Raw genomic sequence first — 13,346 nt, forward strand, 5'->3', positions numbered from 1 at the left:
TTTGACCCTTTTCTCACTCCTAAGTTTGTTACCTCTTTCTCTCTCTCTCTCTAGAATTTATTTCTCTCTCCTAAAAAATTCTGGTTTCTGGTTACCTCTCACTCTTCTCTTCTTCCCCCCTCCTTTCTTTTTCTTTTTTTTCTTCTTTCTCACAAAACAAAACCCTACCCACACTCTCACTCTCTTCAGTCTCTGTTCCCTGAAAACTTGCGCTTATTTACCATTCTGCCCCCCTTTTCCGCGTCGCAATATTTAATCTATGTTTTTCGGTTTTTGAGAGCATTGCGATGGTTTCGCGGATCTACAAGTTTGGTTCTTTCAACGAAAATTGAGAGAGAGAGAGAGATTCGGTTTCGGTTTCTCTCTGTTTTTCTTCTTCTTCTTCTTCTTCTGTTTTCGGTTGTGAAAACTGTTTTTGTGTTGTTGTGAGGTTTGGAATATATGTCCTTCAATCAATCAAAGTCGGAGAAGAACGACGCGGTTTATCGAAAAACCGGGCGATCCGCCAGCTTCAATCAGCAGAGAGGAGGCTCCTATGGCAGGGGTGGCGGCGGCGGCGGGGCCGCGCCGTCGAGCAGTTCACTCTCCTTTAGCCGGAGGTCAGTTAGGGTTTGCCAATTTGTGTCTGTGGTTTTGTTTTTATGACTGAATTTTGAATCTTTGATTGATGTTGTTAGAATAATGTTGACGATGTAGATTGGGATTTTATTTTGTTTTTGGAATTTGAAATTTTGAATGTGGTTATATAGTAAAGTGTAGTGGTTATGTGTTGTATAAAAAGAATTGATTAAGTGTTGGCATTGTGATTGTGATAAAAATACGTAACAAATTATAATCAATTGTTGTTTGTAGAGTAGTGTTGTGATTGCGTTTTTGGAGTTTGGATACGTTTTAGAGTGTGAAGTGTGGTGTTATGATGGATGAAAGGAATTAGCTGTTATTGTGATTGTGATGAAATGTATGTTGAAGGATGTAGATTGCGATTTTATTTTTTTGAAACTGGATGTGTTAATGTGTTATAATATTAAGTGTTGGCATTCTGATTGTGATTAAATGCAACAAATTATAATCAATTATTGTTTGTAGATTAGTGTTGCAGGGTGTGGATTGAGAATCTTTTTTTTTTTTTTTTAATTTGGATGCCGTTTAAAGTATGTAGTGTAGTGTTATGATGGATGAAAGGAGTTAAATGTTGAAATTGTTATTGTGATAAAATATATAGAAAATTATAATTAATTATTGTTTGTAGAATAGAGTTTAAAGGTGTATATATATATATTGGCTGGGAATTTGGATGTGTTTGAGTGTAAAGTGTAGTGCTATGATGGATGAAAATAATTAAGTGTTGACATTATTATTGTGATAAAGCATGTAACAGATTAGAATTATTTATTGTTTGTACAATAGTGTTGAAGGGTGTAGATTGGGAATTCTTTCTACTTTTTTTATTTTGTGGAATTTGGATGCATTTTATATTGAAAAGTGTAGTGTTATGATGGATGAAAAGAATTAGATGTTGTTCCTAGAATAGAATAGTGTTGAAGGGTGGAGTTTGGGATTTTTTTTTTGTGGAATTTGAATGTGTTTTAGAGTGTAAAGTGTACTGTTATTATGGATGAAAAAGTTAAATGTACATTGTACGAGTGTATACTAAATTATGAAGCTGTGAAAATCTTTTCTTTTCTCTTTTTTAAATTAAAGAGTTATCAAATTCTCATTTTTGTCACATGTGGTTTGATGATTTGTTATTTGTTAAATTATTTTTTCCCACACCATCATGAGTAGTGCTTTTTTTTATTGGATTTATTTTTTTCTTCCATACTGTTTTATTGATTCTGTGTGTTGCTTGTTCTAGTTTTAACAAGAAGTCTAATAATGCACAAGGTGGGCAATCTAGGGTAAACCCCCCAGGGCATTCAACAGAGTCCAATAGTGCATCTACTGCCCAAACCATTAATGGTTCCCATGTACAGCCACAATTACATGGTAAGCTTTAAGAAAAATATTTATTTATTTTTGAAAAAAATGTAATTCTTCTCTTCATTGCTTTTTAGTGTCTGGTTATGTTGTTCAGTAGAATTTTACTGCTGAAGGATTTGTGGAAGATCCACCCCTCTTTATTAAGGAAGAATCTGCTGATGTTGAGGTTATTGAATGTTTGGTAAATTAGGCTCATCTTTTTTTATGGAATTCATTCATTTATGTTGTATGATAGGAGCATCAGATGGGCCAGCTACAAAGTCATCTGAATCACCAGCTGCTCATAGGAGTGCTGGAATTCTTCCAAAAGCTCCAACTTCTCTACAGGCCCCCTTGATTTCTGATCCACTCCCTCCCTCAAGCCCTGCTAAGGGTATGCTAGTACTGTAGGTTTTTGTTGTGTACTGTCTACATTAGATGTGATTAACAACTCTTTTGTAGCTTGGGTCATAGTAAATAGTCTTCTTGGATAATGATTTTCCTTATTATTAACAATTAGTTGTGTTGTGAGACTTGAGTAATCTGAATATTTATGTCTGTCCCAGGAGATGCGTCTAAGGCATTCCCTTTTCAATTTGGATCCATTACTCCTGGCTTTGTTAATGGGATGGCTGTAAGTTTCTTGTATAATAATTGATCAATGTCTGGCACATTTCATATTATGGAACTTCTGGGTGAGTAATTGATCATGTTCTTGTATGCAGATTCCTGCTCGTACAAGTTCAGCTCCTCCTAATTTAGATGAGCAGAAGCGTGATCAGGTGTGCAATTTATTAATTTTCACCTCTTTTTCCTTAATGTTGCATTATTATACAGAGTGGTGCGGCCAGTATCCACATCTTCCAAACTAAAGAGCATTTCTTTTAGATTCTATTCTATGAACATGAACTGGTTTAGAGATAGAATCTGAGAAAGGACTGCTGTTATGCTTTTTGTATGTCTAATTAACATTTACATTATTAGAGATATTAGTATTCACTAATTGAAGTTAAACTTGTTTTGTCTTTTCATACTAATGAAAGTTTTTGTTTGATGTATAATTCCTTAACTTTCAGGCTCTTCACGACTCTTACAAATCTGTGCCTTCAGTGCCAATTCCTCCTGTTCCAAAGCAGCAGCAACCACCTAGGAAAGATGCTGGCGTCACTGAGCAATCTAATGCAGGGGACAGTTGGGAGAATCATCTAGGGTTTAAGGCAAAAAAGGATCCTCATGTGTCAGCTTTGACCCCGGCAAGCCAGATGCCTAAGTCCTCTGTTCCTGTAACTGGGATTTCAATGTCAACTCCATATCACCAGTCACAGGCTCCTTTACAGTTTGGCGGTGCTAATCCACAGATTCAATCTCAGGGTATGTCAGCGGCATCCCACCAGATGCCTATACCGATGCCTTTACCAATTGGCAATGCTACACAGGTGCAACAGCCAGTTTTTGTTCCAGGTCTTCAACCTCATCCAATGCATCCTCAGGGGATCAGGCATCAAGGCCAAAACATGAGTTTTGCTCCTCAAATGGGTCATCAGTTGCCCCATCAATTAGGTAGCATGGGCATTGGTATCGGCCCTCCATATCCCCAGCAGCAAGGAGGAAAATTTGCTGCTCCTCGAAAAACTACTGTAAAGATAACTCATCCTGAGACACACGAAGAGCTGAGGCTTGATAAAAGGACAGATGCATATTCAGATGGTGGGTCATCTGGTGCTAGGTCACATCCTAACATACCTTCTAAGTCACCTGGTAAATCTTTTCCGGCTTCTCATCCTGCGAACTACTATTCTTCCAGCTCATACAATACCAATTCTCTCTATTATCCACCTAGTTCTCTTCCATTAACAAGTAACCCGATGTCTCCTAATTCTCAGCCACCAATATTTAATTTTACTGTGAATCATGGTCCGCAAGGCGTGAATTTCATGAATTCATCATCACGTGGTTCCCCATCTATTAATAAAGCTAGCACTCCAACAGAGGATGCATCTCTGACCATTAAGCCAAGTGGTACGTCTGCTATTGTGGACTCATCATTGTCCAATTCCAGTATTTCTGATGTTCAAAATACAGAATCCCCTAGTTCAACAGCATCTTGTGATGCTAGCTCCTCTGTGCTGCAAAAAGGGTCTGAAACTTGTTTGGAAATCTTTTTACAACAGCACAAGTTGTCTAGTGATTCTGTCCCAGTTGTGTCTAATAATGAAGGCAGGAGGGAATCTCTTAGTAGGTCCAACTCTTTGAAGGATAAGAAACCAGGGAAGAAAGATCAATTATCACAGCATCAGGTATTTGAGTGAATTATTATTCAGATACACACACTTGAACATAGTGGATGTACTTTTTAGTATGCATGTGGTCTTTGTGTGCTTGAGTATAATGTGTACTTTGTCTTTTCCCACAGGTTTCTGTACAATCTCCCACAGCGGATAATATGCCTTCTCATGCTGTTGACCATGGTATATCTGATACTGGAGTTTCCAAACCTGTAGGAACTAAAACAAACCATTCTGCGGAAATTACCACTGAAGACCTTCCAACATCTAATACAATACCTAGTAGCACTTCTACTGCTGAAGTGAAAACCAATGGGTCTGCAGAAGTTTCTACTTTTGTATCTGGTGCACAAACTGTTGACAGAGTGCACAATAGTAATCCTGATAAGATAGATGAATTAGCTGAAGGTAAACAACTAAAGCATTATGATGAAAGTGATGAGCCATCATCTCCTGAAGGATACAAATCAAATATGTACTTTAATGGAACAGAAATTAAACTAACTGAAAAAGATGCTGCAATTGTAAGCACTGTCTTAACAGGAATACTGGATGAATCTGCAAGTTATAATGCAAAATGTGTAATAGGTGATAATTTAGGGACATGTACTACTACCACATTGCATTATTCTAGGGATGTCTCTTTTAGAACAAATGATAGTGTAGTTACTAATAGATTTGTTTCAGGAAAATTTGGCATATCAGATCTGCAGTCTGCTGATCTTCCAGAGACAACATCAATGCATGTCAAGGATGCCTCAGAGAATACTGGCGGTGAGTCAGGTACCAAGGATAGACCAACTATAGAACCAAATAAGGTGAAAACTACATCTAAAGGGAAGAAGAAAAGAAGAGAGATACTTCAGAAAGCAGATGCTGCTGGGTCAACATCTGATCTTTATAATGCATACAAGGGACCTGAGGAAATGAAAGAAGCTGTCTTAAGTTCTGAGAGCACAGAAAGTACCACCACTTTGAAGCAGTTGCCAAAAGATGCTGCTCAGTCAGATGCTTTAGCAAGTGAAAAGTGTGGTCACAGTAAAGCTGAACTCGATGACTGGGAGGATGCTGCTGACATGTCTACCCCCAAACTGGAGGTTCATGATAAATCTCAACAAGCTGGTGATGGAAGTGGAAGTACAGCCAAAAAGTATTCACGTGATTTCCTTCTGAAATTTGCAGAGCAGTGCATGGATCTTCCTGAAGGTTTTGAAGTCACCACAGACATTGAATCTTTGATGAGTGCCAATATTGGTAGTTCTCATGTTTTCGAGCGTGATTCACATCCTAGTCCTGGAAGAATTGTAGATAGACCAGGTGGGATGTCTCGGATGGATCGCCGTGGGGATGTGGTAATGGAGGATGACAGATGGAGTAGAGTTTCTGGTGCTTTTCGTTCTGGACGTGGTTTGGATGGCATTGGAGGTAATGTGGGATTCCGATCTGGCCAAGGAGGCAATTTTGGTGTCTTAAGGAACCCTCGTGCACAGACACCACCACAATATGTTGGAGGGATCCTTTCTGGGCCAATGCAATCAGTGGGAAATCATGGTGGAAGAAATAATCCTGATGGGGAGAGGTGGCAGCGTTCTGCTAGCTTCCAGCAGAGGGGTTTAATTCCTTCTCCTACCCAAACTCCTTTACAGATGATGCACAAAGCTGAGAATAAGTATGAGGTGGGTAAAGCAACAGATGTGGAAGAGGTAAAGCAGAGGCAGTTGAAGGCTATCTTGAACAAACTAACTCCGCAGAATTTTGATAGACTTTTTGAACAGGTGAAAGCAGTTAATATTGACAATGCAGTCACCCTCACTGGTGTCATCTCACAAATCTTTGAGAAGGCTCTGATGGAACCTACCTTTTGTGAAATGTATGCCAACTTTTGTTTTCATCTGGCTTCTGAGTTGCCTGATTTTAGTGAGGACAATGAAAAGATAACCTTTAAAAGGTTATTATTAAACAAGTGCCAGGAGGAATTTGAGAGGGGTGAAAGAGAAGAAGAAGAAGCAAATAAGGCTGATGAGGGTGAGGTTAAGCAGTCTGCTGAGGAAAGAGAAGAAAGAAGAGTTAAGGCTAGAAGACGCATGTTGGGAAACATCAGATTGATTGGAGAACTATACAAGAAGAAAATGTTGACAGAGAGAATAATGCATGAGTGTATCAAGAAGTTACTGGGTCAGTATCAGGATCCAGATGAAGAAGACATTGAAGCTTTGTGCAAGCTGATGAGTACTATTGGGGAGATGATTGACCATCCAAAAGCCAAGGTACATATGGATGCATATTTTGAAAGGATGAAATTATTGTCAAACAACATGAATTTATCTTCTAGGGTGAGGTTCATGTTGAAAGATTCCATTGATTTGAGAAAGAATAAATGGCAACAAAGGAGGAAAGTAGAAGGTCCAAAGAAGATTGAGGAGGTGCACAGGGATGCCGCTCAGGAGAGGCAGGCCCAAGCTGGTAGGCCAGGTCGCGGTCTTGGTAACAATCAATCAGCTAGACGGAATCCCATGGATTTTGGTCCAAGAGGATCTATGCTGTCTTCTCCCAATTCTCAAATGGGTGGATTGCGTGGTCTTCCTACTCAAGTTCGTGGGTATGGTGCTTCTCAGGATGCTCGATTTGAGGAACGACAATCTTATGAGGCTAGGACCTTGTCGGTTCCTTTGCCTCAAAGACCCTTAGGAGATGATTCTATAAACTTGGTACCCCAAGGTGGTCTCGGTAGGGGAATGTCTACGAGAGGATCAACAGCAATTTCCAATTTGCCAATATCTGATGTGCTTCCTGTCCATGGAAACTCTCATAGAATGAATATAGGTCTTAATGGTCACAGCAATTTATCGGAGTGCACACCATATAGCTCAAGGGAGGATCTTGTTTCAAGATATGGTAATGTTAGGTCTTCAGGGCCATCTGCTTATGATCAATCAAGTGCTCCAGAGCGTAATGTAAACCATGATAACAGAGACTGGAGGAGTGCAGATCGGAATCTTGAACCTCCTGCTCATTTGCAAGGGTCAATGGTCTCTCAGAATGCTTCTTCAGAGAAGATTTGGCCAGAAGAACGACTGAGGGACATGTCCTTGTCAGCAATAAGAGAATACTACAGGTAATGTTTTTCTGTGGTACTTTTATCATCCTGGTTACAGCTTTTGTGGCCAGTTATACTCTTGCTGGGAAGCTTGAACCAACACCTTACTGCACACATATCATCCTTTAAGTAAAATCATCTGTATATAAGAGATTTTCAATTTTTCTGGTGAATATCATAGTAATAGTTGGAGTGATACTGAATCATGCTATGTTTTTGCTTGGATTTAGAAAGGAGATTATGTGAAGCTTCTTCTGCTCCTACGTCAAATTCAGGAATCTTTTTTTTTTTTGTTGCAACTTTGTCATGATGGAATTTATGTTATGCTTGTAGTATTATATTTTTTATTTTTTTATCAGGGGCAAATGTTAATCGTTAGATTGCAGTATTCTATTAACCAAGTTAGATTCACAATGTATGCTGATGCAGGCAGATGTGTTTTATTTTTTCTCGTTTTTTTTATTTGAATTTATACTGATGAATTTGTTTCCCTCTTTTCTTGTCATTTAATCATTTGACTGAAATTTATGCAATTTTCAGTGCTAGAGATGAGAACGAACTTGCTTTATGTGTCAAAGATTTGAACTCTCCGAGCTTCCATCCTTCCTTGGTTTCTCTCTGGGTCACGGATTCATTTGAGAGAAAGGATGCGGAAAGAGATCTTTTGGCCAAACTACTTGTCAACCTTGTGAAATCTCAGCATGGAACCTTGAATCAAGTTCAGCTCATTAAAGGGTAAGATTTATTTAATAATTAATAACTATATAGTGACTAGCAGAGAGAATTCATTCATTGTTAAGACAAAGGTCATATTATTCATTCCTTTGAATGTTTTGGCTAGGTTTGAATCTGCTCTCAGTACATTGGAGGATGCTGTTAATGATGCTCCCAGAGCAGCAGAGTTTCTTGGCCGAATTTTTGCAAAAGCCATAACAGAGAATGTAGTTTCTTTGAAGGAGATTGGGCAGTTAATACATGATGGTGGAGAGGAGCCAGGTAGTCTCTTAGAAGTTGGACTTGCAGCTGATGTTCTTGGAAGCACTTTGGAGGTAATTCAAAGCGAGAAGGGGGACGCGGTTCTAAACGAGATGCGTTCAGACTCTAACTTGAGGTTGGAAACTTTCCGGCAACCTAATGCTAAAACATCAAGGAAGTTGGAAAAATTTATTTAGATGCCAGTGATGGTTATTGTATTTTTTTTTTTTTTTTTTTGTGTAGAGGGGAAAAGTTATTTGGCTAGTGCTTTTTTGGGGTACTCAATTTTGCAGAGAATGGTTTTCTCCGTGAGATGGGTGGATAGGGTTTTATATCTGGGATTTTCTGTCTTTATATTATTTTTCCGACATCTTCACTGCAATTGTAAAAAGGTTCAATTGAGCATCAGAAATTTTAGGCGTAGCTGCTATGCCTGCTTGATGACCTTTACATATTTCTTTGTAGATATAAAAGGTTCAATGAGCATCAAGAATTTTATTTTCGTATCGTTTTTGGTTGTATTTCATTAATGCTTGTAAAATGAAATGCAATAGAGAAAATAAGAGAAGTAGTTTTATGCTGACATTCAACTGCATCATGTGGATGATATATTTATTTATTTTTATAAAATTATTTAAAAAATCATAATAAATATGGTTTGTGATTGAATAACTGGAAAATTATTTTATATTGTGACAGTTAAACTCAGGCTATAATTTTACTTGGTTATAGGTTGTGGGGAGAAATCATTTGTGAAGATTAAGTTACTCTCTAAGGATTAATTTTTTTGAGTTACTTTGTATTTTTATTAAATCTAATGGTAGTAATGAGTAGTTTAAATATAAATTTTTGCTTAAGAGCAAAATGCATCAAACATAAAATAAAGTATCCAAGCTTGAATAGTAGAAAAGGATTTTTTTTTGTTATGGTTTTATTCATCAGAGTTAAAAGTGAGAATTAATTTTAGTGTGAATATATGTAGTCTTCACATAATTGAAAAAAATATTGATGTTTCAAAAACTCATTTATTGTAATATATTTTAAATACAAAATATATCATTTTTATTCTTTTAAGTGTTAGAAACACTGCATTATAATTATTAATTTTATGTTTACTCATGTTTTTCATTATATTCCTCATTGTATTTCTGGTATTATTATGAATGAAATGTCTTAAGTTGTCTCCTCTAAAAAAAAAGCAAACTATCCACCTGCTGCATGGCTACAACACGATTTTCAACAATTTTATTTCATTTTTGCTTTTTATTTTATTGTATTTTCTATGTTTGTGTTTTTCAGAGGACAATGAGCCCGGATCAGTGTCCCAAAACATTTTTTTTACCTGCTTCCTTCTTTTTGGTACATCCTAAATTGGGTTCAAATCCTGAAATGACCCAAAAGTTAGGTATTGACTCACTATAGATGCCTGTTAAAGTCAAGAATAACTTCGGCATAAACAAATAGACAGAAAAATTAGTGTTGACTTGAAGGACAATACACTTTACAATAAATTAATTAATTTCTAGAATAAAATTATATATCACATCGCCTTCTGAAAACCAAAGAATGACAGTATGAGTATAAAACAAGCCTATTGAATTATTACAGGGAAAAATAGTTAGCAAAGAACTGATGCATATAAGGGACAAGAATATTCAACATGATTTTTAAATTAACTTGGTAATGTTAGCCTTTCATAATTGCGATAGGAATAGCAAATATTCAACATGACTTTTAAATTAACTTGGTAATGTTAGTCTTTCATAATTGCGATAGGAATAGCTAATATTCAACATGACTTTTAAAATTAGCTTGGTAATGTTAATCTTTCATAATTATTATAGGAATAGCGAATATTGAACACGACTTTTAAATTAACTTAATTGGTAATGTTAGTCTTTCATAATTGTTATAAAAATAACGAATATTCAACATGACTTTTAAATTAACTCGATAATTTTAGTCTAACAGTTTTTCATAATGAGTTAGTCATATATAAATACTACATTGTTTTAGTAAAGTCATCAATGAAGGAAGGAAAGGCAAGGTCAAAATCATGAAGATGTTTAAACAAGAGAGGTACTTTTTGGTGATCCTTGTTTTGTTCTTTCTCACTCCTTTTGTGTTACTGGTGGGCATTTTGTGCTGGTCCATGGAGCCCTTCATGGTGCGTGTTGATATAAGGTGGTTAATCAGTTGAAATCAGAAAGGTCACAATGTCACAACTCTAGACTAGGCTGCTTCTGGTATCAGTCCAAAGCAGGTGCAAGAGGTTAATTCATTTTCAGAGTACAATGAGCCTTTGATCACATTCATGGTCTCTTTTCCTCCAGAGGAAAAGGTGATTCTTGTTGGTCACACTCTTGGTGGGCTATCTGTATCTGTTGCCATGGAAAAATACCCTGAAAAGATCACTGTTGTAGTTTTCATCACTGCAATTGTTGTCTCTCAAAACCTCACCTGACTAGTCACATTTACAACCAATTATCCAAGAGCTTTCACTTCATGTTTGTTGACTTGTCTAAAATCCTATCGAAATATGATTTTTAATGAGATTTTTTCCTTTCAAACATTTTTTTTTCATTCATAATGCTTACCTTGTTTAAGGAAATAAAAAAATTTAGTTAATCACTTTTATTTGGATTCTTTCTTTTTAATTATTTTTTTTTTCATTTATAAGGCTTGAACCTGAGATCTTATTTAAGGAAATTAAGTCCAATATCATTAGTACAACGACTTGTATGTGAATTTTGAAGATTAGTAAAATTTATTTTGAATAAAATTGTTTTTGGTTAAAATAGATTTTGAAATAATGTAATTTATATTTAGATATTTTTATTATTAAATAAAGTTAATAATAAAATTGATAAGTTTTTTTATCCTAAAAAAAGATATTTAATGTTGTTTGAACTTATAATCAAGTGATTCATTCACCCAAACAAGAATGTAGCAACTAATTTTAAACCTATTTTAAATTGTGCTAGTGAAGCTATAGTTAAAATTAAACGACTTCCATCTATAATGCGTTTTGTTATTTGTCATTTTACGCATAAAAACACTGTTTTTACTTTTTATACAATGAAAAACATATTGAGTAAAAAATGTCCTTAGCCTTTATACTTAAAAAATTAAAACTTTGTTTTACATGCATTTTTATAATTGGTGAATTTCCTACCTTACGCTAGGGTCCTAGGTTACGTAAAGATGGACAAAAATGACTAATTATAAAATGGCAAATGTTAATCTCTACTTTAGAATATTTATTAACGAACTAAAATATTTTTTTATTAGAATTGTACATAATATTTTTGATTCATATAATCTCTATCATTAATGTTTCTTTTTTTTTTTAATTTTTTAACTAATGTTTTAAGGACATTAGTCAGCAAAACCATTAACTAATATTTTTATAACAAATTTTAATTATTTAAAATTTTCGTTTAAATAATTTTTGTAACTAAAAAATTTAAATTATTTTTAATTATGATTTCAATATTTTTTATAAGTAAAAAATTCAATATCTTTTAAATATTTGTTTTATTTTTTTAGAAGTTAAATAAATATAATATAACAATATTAAAAATTAATTATTTCACCAATCTAATCTTAATTTTAGCAATCTAATCTAATCTAATCTAATCTTAGTAATAACTAATATATTTTTTTATAAATAAAATAAATACTTAACATATAAATCAGAAAAAAATTATAAAATTTCACTAATATTAGAAAACAACATTACACTACGAAAAAATTTAAATAATAATTGACAAATATATATTTACAATCCAAACAAAAATTTCAAAAAAAATAAATTTAGAAGAAAATTCAACAAAAAAAAGTCAATCCGTATGATCATATGGTTTGCTAATCCGTATGAGATTTTTCCAAAAAAAGTCATTTTTGTTTGTGACATTGTTTCAAATAACAATATCAAACCAATATTAATAGCATCCAAAACAACAACATCTAGCACCCACCCAAGAAAAAGAAGCATCAACGGGTGAAACGACACAACACAGGAAATTAAGAGAAAAAAGAAGAATCATAACAACTCGAAAAGTGAAGAAAGAAGGAGAACGAAAATGACGCATGAACAGTGACTCGTACAGATGAGTCACTCTTATTTTTTATAGGCAAAAGGTGAAGGACATCTTAATCCTTTCACCTTCGTTACTGGATGTCCCAACGGCTCAGTTTCTATAGAAGTCAATCAATGAAGAAAGGAAAGACAAGGTACTTTTTGGTCATATTTGTTTTATTTTTTCATTATTTCCTCCTTTGTGTTAATGGTAGGCACTTATGTGCCGGTCGATGGATCCTTTCGTGGTGCATGGTGTTGGTATAAGGTGGCCAATAAGCTGAAATCAGAAGGTCACAATGTCACAACCGCATGTCTGCTTCTGCTATCAATTAATCCAAAGCATATGCAAGAGGTTCATTCAATTTCAGAGTATCATGAACCTTTGATGACATTCTTGGACTCTCTTTCTATAGAGAAAAAAGGTGATTCTTGTTGGTCACGGTCTTGGTGGGATATCAGTATCTGTTGCCATGGGAAAATACCCTGAAAACATCTCTGTTGCAGTTTGCATCACTGCAACTGTTGTCTCTGAAACCGAACCACATCAGATTTTCTTCAAGATGTACTTTTCTCACTAGGCATGCATTTACAACCAATTATCTGAGTGTTTCACTTCATGGTTGTATCATCTAAATCATGTTGAAATGATTTAAAGTAAATTCTTATATATTTGGTTCTATGTTGAAGTTGAATTCAAGTTCTACTGTCAACTTTCTTTTAGAGAGTTGTATTGTTAGTTGTTAGTATTATTAGTTATCACTAGGCAAATGTTTGTTGTTAGTATATTGTTAGTTTTTTTTTTGTTAGTGGGAGAGTTTGAACCCACTGCTTCTTCCTTCTTTCCTTCTTCCTTTATCACTATAGACCAACCTTATACTTTATTGTTTTTTAAGTGAAAACTAAAACTAATTTGATTTACAAAGAGGCCTAAAACACTTTAACTTTA

The 13,346-nt window shown here is 35.0% G+C and overlaps 1 protein-coding gene across 3 annotated transcripts; it reads left to right on the forward strand.

Moving 5' to 3' along the window:
• LOC100819084 (eukaryotic translation initiation factor 4G) lies at positions 1-8,806 on the forward strand. Of its 3 annotated transcripts, XM_003520359.5 has the most exons (10): positions 5-599; positions 1,856-1,986; positions 2,216-2,353; positions 2,526-2,593; positions 2,685-2,741; positions 3,036-4,256; positions 4,373-4,652; positions 4,932-7,359; positions 7,882-8,076; positions 8,183-8,806. In XM_003520359.5, the coding sequence occupies exons 1-10, from the start codon at positions 442-444 to the stop codon at positions 8,511-8,513; spliced, it is 5,007 nt and encodes a 1,668-aa protein (XP_003520407.1). In that variant the 5' UTR covers positions 5-441; the 3' UTR covers positions 8,514-8,806. The 3 variants fall into 3 exon arrangements, with proteins under 3 accessions (XP_006576700.1, XP_006576699.1, XP_003520407.1); XM_006576637.4 differs by having other exon boundaries at positions 1-599; positions 2,225-2,353; positions 4,373-7,359; XM_006576636.4 differs by having other exon boundaries at positions 2-599; positions 4,373-7,359.
• Positions 8,807-13,346: the final 4,540 nt, after the last annotated feature.

The sequence above is a fragment of the Glycine max genome, chromosome 3, assembly GCF_000004515.6.
Source record: "Glycine max cultivar Williams 82 chromosome 3, Glycine_max_v4.0, whole genome shotgun sequence".
Classification (NCBI taxonomy): Eukaryota; Viridiplantae; Streptophyta; class Magnoliopsida; order Fabales; family Fabaceae; genus Glycine; species Glycine max.